At 46.0% G+C, this 24,173-nt stretch overlaps 1 protein-coding gene across 3 annotated transcripts in view; it reads right to left on the bottom strand.

Annotated features, from left to right (window-relative positions):
• Nucleotides 1–24,173, bottom strand: part of kif1b (kinesin family member 1B) — a 93,604-nt gene that overhangs the window by 62,281 nt on the left and 7,150 nt on the right. For all 3 annotated transcript variants that reach the window (XM_088938163.1, XM_088938162.1, XM_088938161.1), the window contains exons 3-6: nucleotides 5,359–5,435; nucleotides 4,083–4,262; nucleotides 2,678–2,743; nucleotides 1,770–1,948 (exon numbers count right to left, since the gene is read on the bottom strand). In XM_088938163.1, coding sequence (XP_088794289.1) covers nucleotides 1,770–1,948; nucleotides 2,678–2,743; nucleotides 4,083–4,262; nucleotides 5,359–5,435 — 502 coding nt within the window. The remainder of the gene's footprint in view (nucleotides 1–1,769; nucleotides 1,949–2,677; nucleotides 2,744–4,082; nucleotides 4,263–5,358; nucleotides 5,436–24,173) is intronic.

Genomic DNA, 24,173 nt, shown 5'->3' on the forward strand with positions numbered 1-24,173 from the left:
TCTGTGACATCCTCAAAGAGGAGCACTGTTATTGGATAGACTTAGATAACCACAAGGACCGCATGTTTGCAAGACTGACACAGTACCGTCACTGCAGACAGCTACTGTACATCACGCCTGAGCTATTGCAGGCTCAGACCAGGAGTGAATTAAATCAGGGGCCGCTAGCTCGGACTGCAACTGGGTTTGGTGGGTGGGGCCCAGGCTCTGGGCTGCATGATTGACAAGCCTGTGTAAAATCTCTTAAGGCTGAGCTACCTGAGCACACACTGCTGAGACTGTTGTGGCGACAAAAATTAGCTGTGCTGGCATTGGAGAAATGGGGGTCTAGCCTCTTCTCTTGTGTATTTTAATATCGCTAAGATGTTTTTTTTTACTACTTGTAAATTTGTAAGCTTGACATCAATGTCTGAAATTGAATGACATTTAACGACAAAATAATAAATATGTATGGTGTGCTTTCAGCATGTTTTTTAACACCTTAATGATAAAATTCCTTTATTACACCCTAGCTACTACTTGTCTGAAAGGGCCTTGAAATGATTTTCGTAGAGACGTGCAATAAAAATAAAAACGAATCCAATGGCTGCAACCCAAATTTGTGACTGAAAAGGAAGCAGATGATTCTGAAAATGCCACGCCATTGTCGGAGGGAGCTGATCAGTATTCCGAAGGGTCAACATGGCAAATGCACAGCGGACACTCTGTGAGTCATGCCATTTGATGTACCATCTCAGAATCAAGTTTTTTTTAGAAAAAAAGCCAAATTAACAGACAACATCTTTTAGAAAATCACAGCCTACGCCAAAAGAAAATTTTGTACAGCTGAAGCAGTGCATGTCTAGCGTCACTGTGACTACGCAGACACTGTTCCGATCATTAATTGATCTGGGGGCCTTTGGGGAGGGGGGTGTGTACCAGGCTGGAGCACAGCTTACACAACAGCCTCCAGGAATAGCAATTCTGAATCATCACCATCAACTAGCGCTGTTCAGCTCCAGGCCTGGGGGAACAAAGTCAGCTTTCAGTTAAAGCCAAAAACCAATCACTTAAAAGCAAATGAACAAATCGCTATATAATCATCTGAAAGCTGTCTGTATCACAGCTGCTTTTTTCTGTTTATAGCTCCCACAAACAATACCAAACCTCTTCTCCTTTCTGGGAAACTATCTGGCTACTCTAAAAACTCTCAAAAGGCAAGGTTCCGATACTTATAGTTGATTAATATTTCAGATATTTAACAGGCTCTTACTGAAATTCGCCGTATTAATACGTTTGGGTTGTAATGCATGTCAAAAGAATTTTGACCCAGGACACCTTAGGATCTCCTGATGATTAATAACTGCACTAACAGGTCATAATGTCACTGAGGAACCATTACAAAGCACCTGTTGCACCTGCCAGTTAACAGCACATACTGAGTGAAAATATGCAGCCTGCCTGAATTCTTTGTGTGTCGGATTGATCACTCTGAATCCCGGACCTGTTTTCTTGAAAAAGCGGGTCGCAGGCCGTCTGGTGGCACACTAGACCTCCCAAGGGGTGGTGCTCAAGCGACCGGTCACTGTGCGGGCTGAAAGGGCTCGGAGCCCGACTGCAACCGCAGGGACGAGCTCCGACAGCTCGCGGTGGGAAGTGTGCACGTGCTGTCCCACACTGAGGCCTGCCGCTGGGGGCAGTACGTGTTTGGCCATTGCAAATTGCTAAGGCGTAGGAGACAAAAAAAAAAGGAAGCCCGGACAGGAAGGGCCGGCCCCTGTGAGCCACACCTGGCTTTGTTCCCAGCGTCCATGAGATCGGCGATGTCGGTGTAGGAGGTGACGGCCAGCTTGGACAGGTCTTCCACGTAGGGCCCGAGAAGGGGGTGCTCCCGAACCCGCAGGTTGCCTTTGTTCTTGGGGTTGAGCAAATCCCGCACCCTCTCGCAGTAGATCTCCATGTAGCTGACCTGCAGGAGAAAGCGGACTTCGCTGTATCGGTCCAGGTCAGGTCACCGCTGGGTGATTCGAGCCCGTTTCTTGCGGTGGCTTTTCCACTCCTGGAGCAGGTAAGACGGGTGGGGAACGTGGGCTCCTTGGTCTTTGTGTTTTTGGAGGTGTTTGAACCTTTTTTTTTTACCCCTACTGTAACCAATCTGGAAGGTAAGGGTTTGGAAGCACGAGGGAAGCTAAGGGGTTATAATATAACAGAAGTGCTGTACAGTAGCACAATGGCTTTTCATTAACTGGCATTATTTTGTAAAGGAAATGATAAATAAAACTAACTTGCTTTGTGAACACCTACATTTTAACAACTATACTTAAGTGCTTCCTAAAAAGGGGCACAATACTCACAATGAAAGTGTACTGTATATACAGACATAAAAACATGCATTTTATGTCAGTTTTACTCAACATCTAATTGCATTTTCTTTCGCTCAATTTCAGGACATATGTAGCTAATAAGAGGTTGCTAGGGAAACGTCAGTGGATAATAAACCTCACGAAGCACGAATCCTACAGCCCATTAAAATCTTCACACAATCTTGGAGTCAATGACAGCAGACCTGCGTACCAGTAGGAAACAGATCATTCGTGACGAAAATGTCACTAGGGGCTGAGAAACGGAGCTCAGGTGCCCCCCCCCCCCTCCGCAGCCAATCAAGGAGCTCGTCAGGATTCGAGACGCCGGCACTCACCTCTACAGAATAGGATATCTCCTCGTTGTTGTTGTCATTGATTTTCTCAAAGAGCTCCTCGCAGAGCTGAAGAGACAAGCATAGTGCATTATAGTCAAAGGCAGCACAGAAAAAGCACAGGTCATTACAGAGCCAGGTTTCTCAAACAACAGTTAAATAGGAACTCAGGGTGGCTGGAATCAGGGATCATTTCACTATTTACAAAGCCATTTCTCAGCACAAAACTGAGAAACACAACCTAACACTTAACATCATGAGAGTTTCTGCATTTACAAAGGTCATGGGGGCATTTTAAACTGCCTGAGGTTGTTACAGCACAAACAGGTTCAATATTGTTCACCATCCACATAGACTTCTATTCTATTGATTATTGCAGGCCAAAAAAGCCACAGATTTTCTTTCCAGCGCTTTGTTTCTAGAACACAAAAATACAGAGATAGACAATGAGAATGGAAGTTATTTAAAGGTCTTCTGTACAAATCTGTTGTGAGTGTTGACAGGCGAATAGGCTGGAGTGATTCATTTCACAGTGGGGGACTGGGATGCGGAACAGACCTGGACAGCTGGAGTTTCTGCTGAAAGCAAGCCAGGTGTGCGCGAGTTGAGTGTCACTGACGTCACTGCCTAATCCCTCACCCTGAAACCCCGGGCTCCCGCAGGTCAGGTCCCAGTGATGAGGTTTCTCATCTCACAGAAAAGCTTTCAGGAAAAGCTTTTAAGAAGCTACAGCCAGCACTCCTGAAAATTAGCTAGATGGATACGGCCATTACAAAGCTGGAAGCTTTGTTCACTGGGGAACATGGATGAAAAAAAGGCTGGCCTCGTGGATATTTAGAAGTGGAAACTCTTGTCCTTGTCCTGAGCTATTTCTCTGACAAGACACCGACAGAACGTGCTTTCTAGTGTACAGTACATACAGAAGGCAGCTCTGATTTCATACAGTGCCCTTCTCCCAAAACACACTTCACACAGGCAGGTTCTACTTGCACATGGTATACAGTGCACCAGCGAAGAACAGTAACTGGTGATCAAGCCTTAGGCTCAAAGCGATATGTTAACGTGATATTTAAAAAGAAACAAATGTCTTTGGTCTTGGGGACTCGAGCATTCAAACTCCCCAAAGGCAAATATAAAGCTACAGGACGCAAGCAAACTCGGAACAGGAGCGCACTAATTATTTAAAACAGAAGACACTTCTTTACACGAAGGATACGGGGCGTCTGGGCCAACCCACTGAGGCAAGCTGTTGAAGCCGATACCTAGCGCTCCTTTAAAAACAGCAGCTGGTTGAGATCCCCAGATTTATCCCTTAGCAGCTCCCACACACGCCGGGGTGGACGGAGAGCCCTCCTCGGGGCTGAAAGCTTGTGTACGCTCCTTGTATAAAAGCCGGATGCAATGGTACCTGTGGGATGATCCCTTCCTGGCCTTCCTCCTGCTTCCCCATCATGGTGTAGGACTTCCCGGCCCCGGTCTGCCCGTAGGCAAAGATGCAGACATTGTAGCCCTCGAAGGCGTGCTGCAGCATCTCCTTCCCGATGTCATTGTACACCCGGCACTGCGAGGCGAAGCAGGGGTCTTCTATCTGCCAGGGAGGAGAGGAGCAGGGACGCCCCGAAGGTGAGCGGAGAGCTCTTGCTTACAGTTCAACATCAAGCCTTCCCATGGGAACACCCTGACAAAACGAGGAATGTCTGGGACGCTATGGTATTCTCCGCAGTCCACTATTACTCCTTATACGCTCAGCTTTATTGGGGATCCTTATCTGAATCCTAAACTACAGTCACCTGGTAACCTAAAGAGACTACAGCGACATGACTTGTTCCGAGGCCTAGGCTGAATGAAAGCATCCTCAGCCTTTGCCGCAGCTGGGATAGCAGGCAATAAAGAGCGAGTCCATAGGAAGCCATGGAAACTCTTTGGGAAAAGCGGAAAAATCCTGCACTAAATGTACTTCTGTAAAGCGTCAGAAGGTTGAAACTAAATATTTTCTTAAAAAAAGAATCGATAAGTTAATGCTAAGCCTTCTGTGTGGGATTGTTAACATACTCTGAAGCGTAGAAAAGAAACTGCCTTTAATTGCCCCACACATTTTATGCATTTTAATTACCTCTGGATAGTAATACTAAGTGTTGTTTCGACACATTGATAAATGATTGTAATTATGCAATTAAATGGTGACATAATAAAGGCTTGATATTAACAAGGATGTTGCAGAACAATGGGCTTGATAACTAGCTGCTTTTAAGCACTGTTTGTTTGTAAAAGGGGAAACATTCTAAAATGAAGATGATAAATAACGAGAAACCATATTTTTTAAAAAACGCTTTGTATACTTAATGAGATTTAATACACTCAAGTTTAAAGCAGAGCACATTATTAGAACAAACGAGAAAAAGGACGCATAAAAACGACAGGTACAGGGGTCTAAGACTTAGCTACTTTCCACTTTCTTCTAAAAATCTAGCACTGAAAATGAGGTCCCCCGTTTCCTGTCCATTTTTATATCACTGCAGTGCAAATGTTTCCCTAATAACAGTACGGGGGTGCGCTGTCCGCCCTGCAGCATGTGAAGAGCGCACACCAAAGACACCGCCACATGAAACCGGGCTGGCATTCGGGACATTCAGAGGAGCCCGAGCTCCCTACCCACACAGCCTCACGTCACCCAGCTGCCTTACCGAGGTATGCGACCAGTAGGAGTAGTCAAAGCTGAAGGATTTGGGGGATTCCTTTGGATTCTTGGGGTTCACAATCGCTTTAGGAAAGAAGAAAAAGACAGAAAAAAACACATTAGTTCAGTGAAAGCACATAACATCTAACACTTTACTTTAGAGTCATTCCTGGGGACATACAGTATTAACAGACACCAAATGTCCTCTGCTGCTGAAGAGCCAAGCAAATACTGTATGCAGGGTATAGCTCTGACAGCTGTCCATTTCTGCCGCGCAGATAGCGCAGAACTAGGGCACCAGCCTGCTGTTAAACTGGGCAAACCTGAGCAACTCTGTTTCTTAATGAGCTCCCACATCACAGGGGATAGCAGCGGCACTGTGAGGGAGGCATGACAGCCAGAATGTGACACCTCTCACCTCACACTGCGATGAAGCCATGCCTCTGCATTTTAAGGTTTACTAAAAACATGCTAACAGTGTCCTTTAATATCCAAACGCAATGCGACCCGACTTAAGTAGATCTGGCTCAAGTATCAAGTATCCAAAAACTTCAAGGGCCCTGATGAATTCGAGGACTATCGCAGAATCAACGGTGAAACCCAAGGAGGTATATTTAAAACTGGCAATAGTATGCCTTTACACAAAGGATTGTGGGATTCTGGGACGCAACCATTTCATTGAAGCCAATGAGGAAGGCCTGAATGAGATCATCAGATCAATTAGCTGCGATCAATCTACAGAACCGATTGGCCTCCTCTCTTCTAGAACCCTTCACGTGTTCTTTAAAAAAACTGCAGGTCAACAAACTGACATTCACAGAGCAGTAATGAGCAGCACGACCTCACGGGGCCCAATGCTCACCCCAGACAGTCCGAGACACCGACGGAGAGCAATCGGCACTCAGACCCAGAGGAAGAGTGTCTGCAGCAGAGTGGAAAGGACTCAGCTCTGCCACGGACACATCGGGCAGTGGGCACAGAATGGCCTGCCGGGAACAACTGCAGGTGCCATCCTAGCAGGAGGGTGTCCCTGTGATACAATTACTGGGGGACCCCTCACCCCCCGACTTCTCCCTCTCGGAGAAAAAAGACCCCAATTCAACAAGCATGGCATGACTTGCCGAGCAGAACTGCCGTCTTCATCTGAAATTTGCTCCAGGTGCAAGGCTGAGTGGACGTTACTTTTTCGAGTCTCTAACAGAGACTGTAACTCTTTTACAAAATACCAAACTGTGCCAACATGAGAATGAAACCCCAGTGCCATCAAATAGGCAAGAAAACAAAGAGAGCGATCAGAACTGAGACAGCCGACCCCTTTCCACAGGGATCCCAAACTCAGGCAGGTGAGGAGCACTCCAGTAGTGTTGCGTTGATGCAAATGGAATATAAACACACTCAGTGGAGCTTCTTTTCCTGTTTTCCAAGGCAAACAAAAAATTGATAAGAGGATATCTACATGCGACATGTGTGGGTGAAAGTGTCACTGTTGAACCTTGTTATCGAACACACCTCGCAGGATGTTTGAGCAAAGGTGTGCAAACCTAACTGCTGTAAAAACCCACTGGCACCCCTGTTCCTGTACCCTGACATGCAGGCTAGCCAGAGCATCGGGATCGCCACCCGTCTCGCACCGCGACAGCCTGTCCGTCTCCATATTGAACGGACGTGCTTGGCCCCAGGGAGCTGAAGGGCAACACCTTTGGACAAAGTGACGACCCAGAGGGCAAGGGTTTCACGGGTTCGAGACCTGGAGCAAGGAACCAAACTGGCAGAGGATGCAACAAGAAATAAAAAGCTCTCCTAAACCGAACCACCTGTTGTTAATCTGGCACGTTTCCACACTTCCAGGGTTCAGGGTCCGCAGACCCCCCCCCCCCCCCACCCTTACACTAACAGGTATTTCTTTTCATTTAATAAGAAATTCAAAATGCTGCCTGACATGCCGCCAGGCCGCAAGCGCAGGTGCTGGGCTCTTAGCACAAGCTGGAAGCGCAAAGCCCTGCAGATGGAGGGGATCAGAGGCGGCGGAGAGTTATTAATAGACACAGCTGTCGCTGGCGCGCGGCGAAGGATCGTCCCCCGGTCAGGCGTGGAAGGTCAACGAGTGCCTCCCGAGCGATTCGGCCCTGCCGCCTCACACAAGTCAGGGCCGGTGCCAAGGCAGCCGAGCGGAGAGGGGCTGACTAGCCCAAGTGAGGAGTTGGCTTAGCAACAACACAAACAAACCAGCAACAGCGCAGGCAGGCTGTACCCAGCCTTCAGTGACACCGCCACACGCCGCTTCACGGCACGCTGTAAGAGCGGCACAAGAAGTCCGAACCACTGCAGGAACGAGCATGCTTGCAATCGGTGCGCGCGTCGGAAATTTCATTTTTACTTAAGTTTCCTCTGTGCTCATTCCATCTTAGGTGAATCAGGATCAGAAAAGGCACAATGGTCAACTACATACCCCATAAAACCACAACAGCTGAGTCGAAACGTTCCAGCCATAGCTGATAAAACATGTCATTTATTTTGTACAAGTGTCCTTCAAATAAAGAGATGTATTATACATTCTCCCCTTTTTCTTTCAGAAACAATATTTAACTTCTTCCCCCCCCCGGGTGGAAAAATAATCTGAACCCTGTTTGGAAAACCCTCCCATTCGGAATATCTTCCATCAGTGCCTCTGAAGGGATTAGGAAAGTATTCAGGCTGGTATGATCAGCAGTCTCCCTGCTAATTTACTGGTCATTCCACTTATTAAGCACTCCCAATGACACTGCTCTGCCCCCCCTCCACAGACACCTTTATTTAAAGACCTGGGCAGCATGCACGGAAATAAAAAAAAAAAAACAGAAGGCTCTAGGCTGAAAAAACTGCACTGCAGTGGACTTGTTGGACATTCGCTGTGAAGGGCTATCAGCCCAAAAGATGGCTCGGAAAGAGCACCCCTGCTGTGAGCTCTCCTGATAAAAATCAATAATGCAGCAGATTTGGAAAAGGCGATGCGCGGGAGGGAGGGGAGGCTATTTTTAGAAGAGCTCCATCGCGGACAGAGATTTCCGCAGCTGGCCGTGGCGAGACCGCAGCTCGGCCAGAGAGCACGGTCAGCTAGCCTCTCGGGTCACCGGGCGGCACCGGGTGGCGAAGGGATCAGCTTGTTGTGTGGCAATCCACGGTTTCACTGAAGTAGGAAACAGTAAAAAAAAAAAAAAAAAAAACAGAACGTGATCGTTCCAGAGTGCAGATGCAGGTAAACTCCCCTCCTCCAGCCCAGCTGTTTCGGTCTGGATCTGACATCGAGTCCCGGAAGGGATGCTCAGTGTTTAATAGCAGAATCGCTTTGAAGAGGGGGCGAAACTGAGATCGGTGTGTCAATTTGTGGCCCAAGTCAAACTTGGACACCAGAGCCCAAGGAGAAAGGCTGCAGAATTACGTTAGCATTTCCACTTAACCTTCTTGGAAACCCTTCAGCGTCTATTATTAACCCCCAACTCCTACATCTCATACAATGGAAGTGGAAGGGGGGGCGATGACTCTCTTTAGAAGGTTATTCATATATGGGATCTGACCAGAACAGTGACCAACACGAAGTGTCAGACAGGTAACAGGGTGAGTAAGACATTAGGAATAGAGGATCAGTCTCCAACCTATAATTTGATGTGGGGAAGCCTCTTTATATCTCGTATTTCTGCCATCTGCTCTCAGGGGCATGGGGGTACCCTTATAATAATCTGAACCCCAAGTCATGAATGCCCGAACATGGACCTGACAGCCCAAGCTGAAAAGCATCCTTCGTCAGGCCAGAGAAATGAAAAGCTGTAGGCGATCCAGCAGGATCTCCAGACCATGGCAGGAGATCCAGAAACCTACAGGGCAGCTGGGGGTGACCAAGCTCCTCAGCTTTCCCACCGTCACGGGACATGAGGATCCTTTTCCTCTCGAAGCTGATGCCACAATATAAAAAGTCTCTTCCGCATGTGAAGCATATTGGGCAGGAAATGAGAAGATTTGCTTCTCCTTTTAGGGTTACCATTGCGTTCTTATTATTTATTAAAAGCTCTGAGCTCAGCACAGAGTTGTCCCCGTGTAGTCACGCTGAAGCAGCTGCTCCTCCATAATTTGTAATCCACCGCCCCGATCTCCCCGCGTCAGCGCTGTTAATTTAGGCAAAGTCAAACAGCCCCCTCCGACTTCAGCCGGAGAGATTGCTCATCAGGAGGCTGGTTTCCGAGAGCAGAGCTTTCATCTGCTCGGGGTGATTCATGCTTCATAGATGCAGTTGCTCCCACACATACTCACTATTAACTCTCCTTTGCTCAGGCCGGAATAATTTTTCAGGACAGCAAACAACCCTTCGTGACGTGCTGGCTGCCACTCTCTCTATCTCAGGTACCAAAGAGAAAACATTCTATTTCAGAGCATCACAGGCTTCAATGGAATGACCGACGTACACATGATCTTATCACCATTTCATTTAGCTGCATCTCCACTGTAGCGTTCGGCTTTGACGAATAGCACATTTTTATCTTGGCTGCTCCATCTTGTGACTTTATTCCACAGCTATGAATTGCACTGGAGACGTATGAAAGTCTTGCTGCTGAAAGTTGGTGAATCAAGTCTAAATTTCTGTTCTGTACAAGTCCGCAATCCAAACTGCTGTTGTTTTATTAAAAGAGTATTAAAGCGAGTGCTCTAGTTGCTAAACAACCTGAAACAATACATCCATCTATTCCTTCTCAGCAGGTCACTCACTCCTCTGTAGAGCTGTGGTGACCTGGAGCTTGTCCTACCTTGGGCTGGACACCAGTACATCACAGGGCACGTGCACAGACATGTATTAACCTAGCCAGAATGTTTCTTGGAAGATTGGAGGAAAGCAGAGAACTGATGAAAACATCAGGCAGCAGCTCTGACCATCATACCACCAAACATGGATCTTCTTATCATTCATTTTTCATTTGAATTTGAATCCTGTCTAAGCGGTCTCTCAGAAGCTTAAGACATGAATTACTAATAGGTAATTAGGAAGGCAAATGCAGCAGAATGTTAATTATAATCTCGCTGATGAGTGGCGACACTTACTGTACACTTGAGTCATAGAGTACAAGCAAGATGAAAGAATTCTTTAATGGGAAAATGGGCATTAACCATATCTTTTCAAAAACATAGCTTTTCTATGCTAACAGTGCCAAAAATAACTTTTGTTTTTCACTTCCTCTTGTCAACTGGATTGTAATTTAATCTTTTGAATATGGTTCCCCTAGGAAGAATTAATTATTTATTTGACTGCATGAGCCCAGGTGCACTCAGTGTCTACAGCACAGCTTTCCAAAGAAGCAGAAGACTATTCGTAGTTTCAAAACATTACTAGTCAGATGCCTATGAAGTACAACCAACTGATCCCTCACAATATAACATCTGTATATTTTTAGGAATTAAACCTCATGCAATCAAAAGAAAACCAAGAGTGAAAACATGCATGCACTGGATACAGTATGTGATTAGTACTGGTAGGGAAAAAAATGCCAAACCACAGCAAAACAAGAAATTACACAATGAAAATGCAATTAAGTGATTCATACACCATTCATGTAAGGCTTTTAAGGTAACAGACGCTAGGAAATTTAGCTTCCAGCTGGAGAAGTACTCATCTAATCCAAAGTACAGAAGAATTGATTAGGATTCCCCCAAATGTCTAGTGAGGACAGTGAACTGAAAAACCCCACCTTCAATGACACCATAGATATCTTGTTTGAACAAAGCACTGTTTTGTCCCTGTATATCCTAGCAATGCATTGTACTAGCAGTACAATGTTGTGAAATTAGCCAAGACACACAAGGTTATTCCTAAACATGATTTAAAACATTTTGCCTTTTAACTATGGAAAAGTTAAGGTCTCTAAGGTCTGAGAGGAAAAATGACTTGATAATATTCCAGGAAGGAAAGAGCACAGCTGGAATGACCTCCCCCAGGACTGGGAACCCCAGAACCAGGACGGGGAACCCCAGAGCTGTAGTCTTCCACAGCAACAGGCAATACCCAAATATAGCACACGTGTTGCTATGAGAACCTAAAAAAATGCATTGCAAAACAATACCGAAACAAGGTCTTTTATTCTGCTGCCATCTTCTCCTTTCAAGCAGCACAGCCGCTTCATGCCTGCACAAAAGCCCCCACCAATCCTCCAGCCCAGCACCCATCTAAAACCGTAGGGAGGTGCCTGCTTCCAAACCTGCGGTGTGCATTCAGGTACAAACAAGCCATCTGGAGAAATGAACCAGCCTGGGCCAGTGATGATGTCTGTGAAATGCATGCTACAACTGGAAAAAAAAACAAAACACCGTACTTACAAAATAAAAAAAAATTGGGGGGGAGCTTCTGAATAACAATGCACTAACGTTTTGATTTCAGACACTGCTGCTAAACAGCAGCACCGGCAGCCGTAGAGTGAGAACGTTCAATATCAAGAGAAATATCCTTTGACACTGCCAGTGGCAGAAAAAAAAACATTGGCATCTCGGAATCCTTACAAATAACACAAACCGCCTGCCTTGACACAAGGGGTCACCTGCTAAAAGGTGTCCCAGTTTTGTGGCGTGGAGTGCAATGAATTGTTTTTGTGCTGTCACATTCCCAACCAGACTGGCACCCCCCTCCCAACGCCAATCCTGCGCTTAGGGTGACTGTATTTCACACTTGAGTAGTCTTGCAAGACGGCCTGCTGTACTGTAAGGGAAGATAAAGAATTTACTAGCATGTCGTAAAGAGTCAATAAATTGATTCCTGTGCTCATTATGGGAAGACGGGGGCACATAAGCTGAACCCGATGATCTCTCACGCGCTGTGAGCACGAGGCCTGAATCAATGAGAGGAAGAAAAGTCGTAATGGCCAAAGCCAGCCTTGTTTTTCACTTATGGAATTGGGAAAATGTGTCAGAGCCTGCTTATAGAGGGAAGCAGACTCTCTGGAAACATTAACGTGCGTTCTAGAGGTCTGAAGTAAAAGCACATGATAACATTTTGCCTGGAACAGCTGCATTTCATAAAGCACAGATCTCTGCTGCTTCATTGTATAACCTTCCTTCCGCCTAAAAAAAAAATCAGTTCTAAGACGAGGACCTGAAAGGATGGATGACGGCACAAACTATAAAGCATTTAAACTAGAAACAAGGCTGCAAAGCTGCATTATTTTCCAGAATACGCGTCATAGATGATTTTGTGTGGATTATCACAAATGTGAAATCGATTTCCTGTCCAATCACGTTGAAACTCCTGCTGCACAAGCTGCCTGCTGAATGGCGACTTACTAAAGGATTATAACTTGAAACGGAACATGTGGCTTGGGTGATCGTGACGAATGATTACCCCCCCCCACTTCCTTCATCAACCACTTCACCGCCGAGCACAGCGGCCAGACCCTCCAACCCCCGCCGGCTGAACACTTTGTTATTCCGAGCTGTGGAAGAAGTCCCACAATCGCTCAGAACCATGCCGGTCCACAGGCCCTGTGAGGATAATCGTGGTACGGCGCCAAACAGGGCACCGCAGAGCTCAAACTCCAGGGCTTCCTCCGCGCGTGCGGGAGCACAGCACTTCAAAGAAGCGCACTAGCTGTGCGGGGGCTGTCAAGAGCTGGCTTCAGAGCAGTCTCAGCCATTAACGATACCTAGATACTCTAACGAGCTTCCTAATGTCTTTTAACTCTCCACTTCTGCATGCTAATTACCACTCGCCAACTGCATTGCGCTCGACAGTTTATTTATTTTTCTCATTTTCTGAACAGCCATTTCCTCCTTTTTGCTTTGACTGTATACTGCTACCATTAATTGCACTACTGTATGAAATAATCACAGGTTAGGCAAAATAATTAGGGATGATCAGGGCATCAGGGTACAATGGTCTTCCTTTTCCTGTGCTGGTGTTCTTGTCACAGCTGTACGAGGAGTTTTAGGGATTTTTCAGAAAATGAACTGAGGTTTATTTAAGACTGTACATCATGATCAGACAGGTCAGTGTCAAATGGTGGAGTGTGCATAAATAAGCTACAGCAGTTTAATCATAAATGCAAAACAGGGGAAGTGTGGTTCACGTGCTCTGCGAGGTTGTAAATTATTTGCCCCTGGCAGTCGAAGGGCATGAGGCACATGGTCAAGCTGTGACACTTCCTTCTCTTCTGCTAATTTAGTGTTTATTGAGCAATGGACACACACATGTGCACACACACCCAAGGCTGTGGGAAGAGGGCTCATTAAGGATCAGCAGAAAATCACAGCAGGATTGGCGTTAATGAAGGCACTTCACCTCAGACATCCCAAAACATCTCCAGCTCATATACGAACAAGAGATTAAGAAAATGTCAAATTAAAATGGGGTTACATTTAAATTGCTCACATTTCGACTTCTGGCAATACAATCATGAGAAGGGTGCTCAATATATGCGTTCGCTTTGGCGATTCCGCTCAAGAGAAACGGCGGGGTTTTTTCACAGTTTAAACAGGAACAAGTTCCCCGCTGGGCTCAGAAACTGTTCATCCTCAAGAAGGGAAGAACAGCGAAGGACCTGGGAAGAGCTAGTGCATTAACCTGCAGCTGATTCCCATATCTTTTGATACTGTAGGAATGCTGGGAGCCAGATTCCGTCCTAGAGGAGAAATGTGGTTTTGCCAGGGTGCTCGATTCTGGGAATGAAGGCTGTGCAGATTCCCTGTCCGGGTGATGGGTTGAGCTGACCTGGGAACAACAGGCACTGCGCTGACAAAATCGACAGTCCGGCTCCCGTTTTCGCCCGGCGGTCCCAGCAGAGGAAGCGCTTCGCAGACGCTGCCCGGGGCGATCGATACACAAGAGAGACCCACAAAGCATTGGAACCTTCAGCTCATCATGCAATTTACCACATCAGTCACAAAACCAACACTTAAGAAACGGAAAGTTTCTCAGGCCATCTGCATTCAAATACTTGGATTTGTGTTGATTTAAAATGTAATTATGTGAATTTTATATTGCAAGGAACATTTGATAGTTACCCTTGAGCTACACACTGTGTAACATAATCACCACTGACTATATGAACAAGTAATTGGCTCACACAACAGTAAGGGACAGAATCCCTCATGAAAGCATTCTTCCCGTCTGCTTTTCTGTCTGGCTAATGGAGACAAATACCACACTGTCAGTGGTGCTTAACCATTGTACATGTGAAGCCCTGAAGAATGATCTGCCCTGCTCCACATTCATTAAACATACCAGAGAAAACCCAGCAGGGTGCTCTCTTATTTCCTGGTTAGTTCACTTTTGGTTGAGAAAATACTGGGTTCACTAAATACTGCATCCTGTAGGTTGGGGAGTGAAACAGAGCAATTCATCCAGGTGGTGTAGAAATAAAAAGTCCTTGTCAGGGTTACAGCAACTCGAAGCCCATTCTTGAAGCAAAGGGCAAATGTGGGACTAAACCCCTGGACGGGAAACCAGTCGATCACTGGGTGCATGTGCTCAGAGGGACCAATCAGAGACACCGATTAACCTAGACAGCACACATGAGAGGTGGGAGGAAAGGGGGAGACCTGAAGAAAAAGTTATGGAGAACATGCAGACTCCACACAGAGGATAGCCCAGACTGGAATGAAACCCGAGACCCATGGGCTGTGAGGCTTCAGTGCTGGTTTCCAATAGGCAAAGATGAAAGCCTCCAGCACATCACGGAAATATACTTCTCATGCCCAAGGGGATGAGATTAAGAATGGAAAGTGCACATTCATCTGTTAGAGATCCATTTCACTGTGGTCAAGTCTTCACGTTCTGGCACAGCAACGCCGAACCAAGAAACAACTGATCTCGGCAACAAATGCAAGACGCACACAGCTGACTCAGCCTCAACAACGATTCCAGGGCACGCTTAAATTCACTGTAAAATTTACAACTCGGAGCTGAAAATGTTAGAAACTGACTCCACTTAGGAAAAAGTAACAAAAAAAAACAGTTTTGAAGTCAATGCATCCAGTTTTTAATTTGGCAAATAAAAAGTAGTCAAATATGGTTTTCTGTTTTTTGCAAACTCCTAGGAAACTCTACTGTAAAACCCAGCCTTCACTGCTTCAGTGTGACAGTGGGATGTTGAATACCAGGAGTATTCAAACCAAATGCCATGCTTGCAGAACTGAAATACCAGTGAATCACTTACTGAATGTGCAGTTCCTCACTGTTAAAGCCCCCTGAGGCCAGTTACATTGCACAGTGCCCTTTCGTTGAGTTTTTAGATAAAAATGGCAGAGCTTCCGAATTCAGTTCAGTAAAACAAAGAATGACCTTTAGTCGATACAAACGGCTCTTTCTTGAATTCTCACCGAGCACATTCAGTTGAACGGGACTTCAGTGTGAATCTACGTGTTTTTTGGCAACACACAATATGTAGCAAGCAGTTCATTGACTAAAGGAAGCTCAGACAAAGCACATACATCTATTTTTAACATTCTGAGATGCCAAACGCCAGCTCTATCCGTGCATGAGGGACAGTGTGTGAATATTGCATTCTCTGGTCTTGAGCTCTGGGTGTGACGGCTCCACTCGGTGCTCTCAGCTATGGTTTTGCATGGAGGAGAAAGGGTCTGCATTCTATCCCAGTGCCAGTACAGTATAAGAGCTGTGCCTGGCAAAGCTGCAGCTGATGTTAAGGGGTAGCAGGAGGAGCCTGAGCAAGTGAAACTGAAATGCAGTAATGCAGTCAATGTATGAGCTAATTTTCCTCTAACAACATATAACTTATGAGTGTCAGGCTCTGGTGAGTCACTGCATTAATGCAATTAGATGTTCTCTTGGACAGCTATTGGAGTACACACAGATTGATTAATACTTTTTCCTCAGATGACAAAATTAGGAAACTCAGTGCTTCACATTTATTAGGCCTAATAAAAAAAACATGATAAATGCATAAGATAAAGACGCTGAGGTGAACATTGGACCATTTGTTATGTTAAAATGTTGTTTCAAAGTCCCTCTGAATTAATTCTCCTACTTAAATAGCAGTTTCATTTTCACATGGATCAAGACTGTTAGCCCGGTAGTTCGAGCAAAATCTCTCTTGGAAAGGGATTGTCATGCAAAGAAATGTCTATTGTTTCCCTGAATACGATACCCTGGACGCTGGCATGGCAAAAAAAGGAAGAGAAAGGATTTTAAATTACGAATACAGTAAGAATTGCATTAGTTTTCAAACTAATTCACATAGAAAACTTTGAATTTCTTTCTATTTCTTTGAAAAAAACAAAAAGTATTAACACCAAAGTTCCAGAATCCTTCAAGGCTGCTGTTTGGTGTTATTAATTATCATCATTTAAAAGAAACATGGCTCATTAAACAAAAACCTTTAGATATAACTCTTGCATACCTGGTCTGACATTCACCTTATCGTCATACGTTGGTTTTCAGACTTAACTGCCTTTTATATTTAAGAACAATTCGGAAGAGAATTGTAAAAAGCTCTCCAGCAGTTACAATGAACAAGCATCCAAGATTCACACAGTGCCCCCAGCACCTACGGGTGGCCAGTGACGGGAAGGAAGCCGAGGGCTCCTCGTCCGCAGGCCAGCGGGCCAGGAGCGGCACACTGGCCCGCTCCCAGAGGTCCACACGCGGGACTGTCCAGAACCGCCCGGGGAACCCGTCCACAGCGCCGGGGCAGCGGGCGGATCTGTGGAAGCTACAGCACTTGCGGCCACACTGGAGCCAGAACTTGTCTTTGATTGCTCCTACCTCATACAGCTGCGCTGCTCCGAACCAATCAGCTCCTCCTCCTGCCGGGAGCTGAAGGCCCATTAAAACCTTCTGGACACTGACCGTCAGATCAGGAAGTAGTTTGCCGTTTAGCTCGCAGGCCGGTGTAGAAGAACTAAAGCCCTTCTCGGAGATACAACTGTCAATTGTATTTTGGATGGGTTTTTTCCTGATGCTTTAAAATACTTTAGGATCCTTTAACATGCTTCTAATTCAGTAACATGCACTATGAACTCACTTTCCTGCGTCTGTCTTTTGAAACGACAAACATCGAGCTGTGCAAAGACCAGAAGACACCGATGCCCATCTTCCTTTACTTATTTGACCCAAAGAAAATAAATGACATTTTTTGCAGGTGAGATTTTTAAAAAGGTGAAATGGTAGCATTGCCGATATGGAAGAAGATAAGAATTCTTTCACTGCAGTCAAAAGCAGAAGATTTATTGGAATAGAAGGGAAATCGAATGGGGCTGGTTGGTGTTGTGCAGCAAATGGACAGGCCAGGTGCATCCCACTGCTCCCAGTTTAACATGTCCAAGTAACACAACAGGTTTAAGACCTCCTAAAGCTATGAGGGCACGCAAACACGGAAGGATCTCCGAAGACATGCCCTCCATTGAGAAGATCTGTGGTCAAACTTGAGTGGTTTACTTTGTCCCACTGTCAGGGTCCTTGTTTTCACACAGTCACATTCCTTCCTGGAAGAAAGCATCTACCATCCGGTCAAATCTAGCTGAACGCTCAGGTGTGACAAACAGAACCTGGGAAATGAACACTTTCTGTCCGTTTCTTTGGGCAAAGGCGACTCAAAACAAACAAGTTATAAAACGGACTGGTAATGAAATCCAAGCAAAATGTATGCCCTCAACTTAATAACGTAGTAGGATACTTTAAAAGCCCAGCTGGCTATGCAGAAGGAATGAAGTTGCCATGTGTGCGCAGCAAGATACAGTACACAGCACTCACTGCACATACCGGCTTAAAATTAGCCAGCAGACATTCCACACCGTACAGTACGAAACCCGACCCCTGAAAGCATTCTGGAAACCAGAGCACAGAGAAAGCTACCATTGGTAAAACTCTGAATTTGCTATGGAATTTCAGACTCATTAATTCTGTTTTTTTAATTCACAGACTTCTAAAATGGTAAAGGGAAATGCAAATCGTACAGCCACACAGTCACAATGATGCACACAAAACTGCCCCTCGGTGAAGCTCAGAGCCGCTGCACATAATTATACATTCATCCAGCAAGAACATGCATGGGGAAAAGTCCAGCCACTCCAGCTGCTCTGAAGTGGACTCAATATGGCAAAACGTGTTCGGGATATCTCTTTCCTAAGAGATGGCAATCAGATAATAAAAGCAACATCAAGTGACATTTTAAATAACATTTACAGTAAATCAGATAAAAGCCAGCATTTTGCTCCCTTTAGCCAAGAGGAGTCAAGGCCAAATTAGAGCAGGCTGTGACCAGAGCAGACAAAAATCCCTGGAAACACTAACACCCAGCTGACTATCAGGAAGCAGGCACTTCCTTTCTCCAGCAACCTTTGCTTCCACCGGGTGCAGACCTCGAGATTGCAGGGAAAGCTGGGAGTCTGGCCACACCCCACCACATGATACACCACCCTAAGCGTGATTCTCTCAGGCCACAGCTGGCAGACACGAACCAGAAAATATTCAAAGCATTCAAAATCCTCGGAGGCATCCAGAGCATCAACCCCAAGGAAGGCTTTGGTGAGACAGTGGAATATGAGAGTGTGTAAGTAGAAACTACGCGCATTTGAAAACTGAGAACAGGAGGGACTTCCTTACCCAAAGAGTTGTGGGAGTGTGGAACAAGATCCCCGGCCGCCTTGTGGAGGCTGACACCTGGGCTCCTGTCAAGACATGCCTTCTGAACTGCTTCCAGCCTCACCAGCCTCTCGAACCTTGGATCAGCTCGCTACAAGCTACAGAACAGGACTAGAGGGGCCAAACTGCCTGCTCTGCTGTGATGCGTGATAAGAATCTCCTGTATTTAGCTTCCAATTGCTTTCGCTTCACTGTACAATAAGGACTCGGCCCAAACCGCCCTCACAGCTACGGACCCCCACGTCAACTCTGTGCCACAAGCTACACTTCAACGCGATCCCAGCTGTTTTGAGATTTCACTCTATCGCACTCAAGCTCTAAACCAGCATCTGGGGGCCCAGCTCCTTGAAAACCCCACGTTTCCTGTGACGGGCATTACTGGGGCAGAAAGGCGAAATTGAAATTCTGAAGCTTGGGCCGCTGTGAGCTCGAGCACCGCAGCCTCTGTATTTACATAATCAAAACGCCATCTACATAATAAATGCATCACGACGGCTGATCTGCTGCACGGTGAGCGTTCTGAGCCGAGGCATGACTGTGCATTTTAAGGAGCTACCTGAATGCTAAGCTCTCCACCACAGCAATCCTCGTTGTACTGATGACAAGGGGATATAATATTAGTGACAAAGCCCATGTTTTAAACTTTCAATCTCTTTAAATCCGAGATCCGTATGAATACCGTTATATCAGACATGGCTGGGGGAGGGGGAGTCTCCCAGTAAGGATTCTTAAGAACTGCAGTGTTTATGAATGAGATGCCACAGTCAATGTCACCCTTTAACACTGTAAATAGCAGGGCTCTCTGCTCGGCCTCACAGGGGCAGGTAAATTTAGATCAATCCCTGACAGTTTTCTGAAGAAAGAGGTAATTCCTAATAAGGGCTACAGCTGCAAGATTAATTACTTCTTCGGCAGCGTGTGTTGTGACAAGGAAAGTATTTTGTTAGAGAAGGTGTTAAATGCACAACAGCTGCAGGAGTTAGAAATGCAGCATACAGAGTGCTGGAGATACCAGAAAAAGACAGAAAAATCTCTGTCTTTGAACGAGGATCTCGGCTTTTATACAAAATGGCCCTAAATAATACAAAGTGTTTAGTGAATCACTAGCTTTATTAAGCTAAATCAATATTGCAATTTACATCTCATGAATATTAAAAATGACTGCTGTAAAAGCTACTGGCCATGACTTGAATACAAAGCTTCCCTGATCTTTTTAAATTTAAATCCTAAATCAGAGAGGAATAAAAAGTCTCCAATGACAATCTTGCAAGACTCTGAAACACAGGGACTTGCAGCACAAAATGGCCTCACGCGAGTGCCCTTGTCCACTCAGGAATGCACTGTCCCCTCCTCCAGCCCACACACACCTTGAAGATACAGTACCAATAAATCACGCCGCAGGAAGTCACCTGCAGGATATTCAGTAGTTTTCTTTATGAACAGGATGCAGAAGAACAATTTGTTAAACCGTGACTCCACTTGCGAAGTGAGAGTAAAAAACTATGTCCAGAAGAAGCACAGATGACCGGTCTAATCCAACAGTACGGACTGAGACGTGTGGAAACTGTAGGTCTTGGCATCCTGGCCCATCACAGTCTCCCTGGGGCACAGCTTAGAGGAGAAAAAAAAACAGTTTTTCTCCTTCTCAACAGATTAGAACGAACACAACAGAAACATTCTTATTAAAGTTGCTTACTGGCGTCTGTGGGACTATCTGCCAGAGCAGATTTTGGTTTTTGTCTTTAATGTGAATGGCCCTGGCCGCTCTTAACCCCTTCCGGTTGTAGCACTAAACAAGCCTCCCGAAACCGACTTCTAGGGACATTAAAACCTGCTGCAGCTCCAGAGAGAAAAGCTTTTACAGCAGATGTAAAAGGAGAGGGGTCAGAGCACAACAACATATTTAATCAATACGCCATCCCAGCCACCTGCACAAAGGCCTTAATGTATTAATGGCCCCATTGAATAAAACGAACAGAGCTCTTCTCATCAGCGATTCCCGCTGAAAAGTGCCCCTACTGCCAATTACAACTTAAATCATGCCGGGGCCTAACAGCTCAGACGCTGGAGGCCTTGCTAGCAGTCGTGAGCCATTTAAAGCCGCAGTTCCCTGCACAGCACAGGCAGGCTGGATTTGCATGAATTTCGCCGGCATCTGCAGGAAGCAGGGAGGCGCAGAGGAGACTGCAGAGTCCACCTGGCAGGCCGATGCACGCCCCCGTCTGACACAGCGAGCAGAGGGGGAGACTATAAGGATATTGGCAGGGTGTGATCCTTACGGGTTGCATGAATATGTAAATAGTATAGTATATAGAGAGCAGGCAGCTGGTTAGGCAGCTACTGAGCTAGTGTTGTAAGAGTTAAAGAGCAATGTGTTAATAAAGTGCACGTTCATCATTAAAAAGCTGTGTGGTTAATAACCGCCGAGAAGAACAGAAATAGAGAACATAATGGAGACTTGCAGCATTCTGCACGTCCATAAAATCCAACACACACACACACACACACACACACGGGTCTGCACAGCGCACAGCAAAATTAGGACTCGAGAGGTAATCAAGAGCAAACGCCAGGCGCTGAACGGCGAGACTGGGTGTGACAGCAGAGACGTCAGAGGCGTTCAACCGCCCCGTATGAATGAAGAGCTTTTCAAAGCCTGGCCGTTTTGTTCGGTCATCCAGATCCGTCTCATCACCCCACCGCGCCGTGAGGAAGCCGCACGCCCCCGTCAAGCACAGCTGTCCCTGACGTCACGCTCACTGGCAGATGGCAGGTTTGTGTTCTGTCCGCGACTTCGGAGAATATCCCTTCTGCTCCAGTTGCATCACACGCTTAATGGACTCCTACGTCCAAACTAACCCTAAGGCCTCGCAAGCATTCTTTCAATCCAAACCCCAAAACAAAGCACCTTAAAAGAAAAAGGGGACAAGAATGCTATCAAAGTGAAAGTAAAAGCACGTAAAAAGACACGGAAGGATGAACCGAGCCGCGTGACTCCTAGCCTGAAGTATTTCCCCCTCTTTTAACAGTAAATGCAAACTGAAAGCCTCCGATTTCCAAGAACAATCCGCAGGCTGAAGGCACGTCCTGTGTCCGGCTGGTCTCCGACACTGTCTCACGTGAACTCTCCCCTGCAGGACAGCATCACCCCACCTGCCACAACATGGAGGTCACAGGTCAGCGCCAAGCCTCTAGGAAACACTGCCTTAATAAAAAAAATGCATTATCTGATTAAAGACAGCGATAACCTAAGGCCTAGAAAAAGGCAGCCGTGATGAAAATAACAGGAAGCACGTGTGCACCTCCTCAGAATGCAGGGTCGTCACAGTCCCATGACTGAAACCAAGTCTCCTGATGTGCTAGGAACAAAGAACAGGCCACTATCCAGACCTGCTGTACAGGAGGCAGCATTTAAATACTTGTGAAGAGCACTTCAGCACTGAAAGGGTTCTGAGGAATTATGCTAACTTGCTGTACAACAGACTTTCTTTGGCGAGTTTTTCGTCTTTTCCCAGTTAGGGATTTAGAAGTGTGTCCCTATTTACTGCTCTTTTATATCTGTGAGTCTCTATAAGGCAAGCTTGTGAAAAGAGGGATCCTTTGGTTATGACACTCACTGACAGTCACAGCGGTGCTGGAATAAGGGGAGTCTTAAAGCAGAGCAGTGGGCTGTATTTTATTTTCCTGCTGGTTCTCTCAAGATATACGCCTCCCTCTTATCGGGAGACAAATGAAAATCGGTCGATTGCACATTAAACTAGACCAGCAGAAAGCACAAAATTTACACTGCTGATTAGGGAGTCCATCTTGGCCAGCAGGATCAGTGCATCTGCAGCTGTGGCACAGTCCCACTGAGAGGAAACTACAGTACCACTCACAGAAAGGGCCACCTTTCACAACTGGGCTACTGCACAGCCATCGTGCAACACAGAGGCCTGAGACGGCAGGGCCCACCACAGAAGCAGTCAAAAGCAAAAGCGAAACCTCTGTGCTGAATATTTTTCAGTATAACGATTCCCAAGGTTTTTTTCTGGTCTTTTTTTTAAAAAGTCACCAAGAACAATCTCCTTCTGCATTAGAAGAGATGGAAATGTAATCTCAGAGTTCCTTCTGTCAAACAGTTTACTAGGGACCACCAGCTACACTCTAGTGCTGAGGTGTTTTTCAAGAGGGGGGGTGTCTGCCTGTTTCTCTCTCAGTCAACAATGGCAGGATGAAGAACAAGAGAGGTCTTGTAATGGTCTCCAGCAGCCATCAAAAGCGCGTTATTGATCTAGAGAGAAAAGCAAAGCACTGTTGCAGAGATGATGCAATCCCACTGTCAGGAAAGTCAGCTGGGATTTCCTGATGCTTGGCACTACAGCACTGGCTCGAGGAAAAACACATCCTGAGCAAGGTTTTTTATAGGCTTTATTTTTTCATAACACAGATTTTTAGTGTGTGTTTGTAGGCAATTTTAATACCCCTTTTAGAGACACACCCTTATGAAGGAGACAAAATATTTAGCTTCTTTAAGAACAACAACTATTTTCAAACACCCGCAGAAATCCACTTACTCAATTAAAATTCCCGGAACAACAGATTAATAAGCTTATCTTGCACTGCAATCTCAAGATGTCTTAACATCTGTTTAATTAGTATAATGGTCCATTTGATTGATAATGCTATACTTCGTTAACAGCAGTCGCCATCCCAACAAACGTCCACTAAAAAAGTGAAGCTGATGAGACTCCAGGGCAGTGGGTGGCACAGCTGTGAGCATCGCAGCCTCACAGCACTGGGTTCAATTCCTGGGGTGCTGTCTGCGTGCGTTTGCATGGGTGTCCCCTGGGAGCTCGGCTTTCCTCCCACAGTCCAAAGAGATGCTGGTAGGTTTACTGGCCCTGGTGTGAGTGTGACTGTGTCTGTGTCTGCCCTATGGCGGACTGGGGTCCCACATCCTGGGTGGGCCCTGACTTGCACCCACTGCTTGCTGGGATAGGCTCTGCCCCCCCCCCCTTTGACCCTGTATTGGATGAAGTGGTTAGAAAACGGCTGGATGGAAACTCCACACCTTAACGGCTACAGATAAAGAAATAAACACGTGCTCTAGACCTGGATGGAAATGAATGGAATGTCCTTTGAGGCAACACAGTTTGAGTCCAAGTCCTTTGAGCGAAAGACTTGTGGCGAATCTGGAGGAACAGTACGGTGCAACAGGATTAAAGAACCGG

The sequence above is a fragment of the Atractosteus spatula genome, chromosome 20 (genome assembly GCF_055471065.1).
Source record: "Atractosteus spatula isolate fAtrSpa1 chromosome 20, fAtrSpa1.hap1, whole genome shotgun sequence".
In the NCBI taxonomy this organism is placed as follows: domain Eukaryota; kingdom Metazoa; phylum Chordata; class Actinopteri; order Semionotiformes; family Lepisosteidae; genus Atractosteus; species Atractosteus spatula.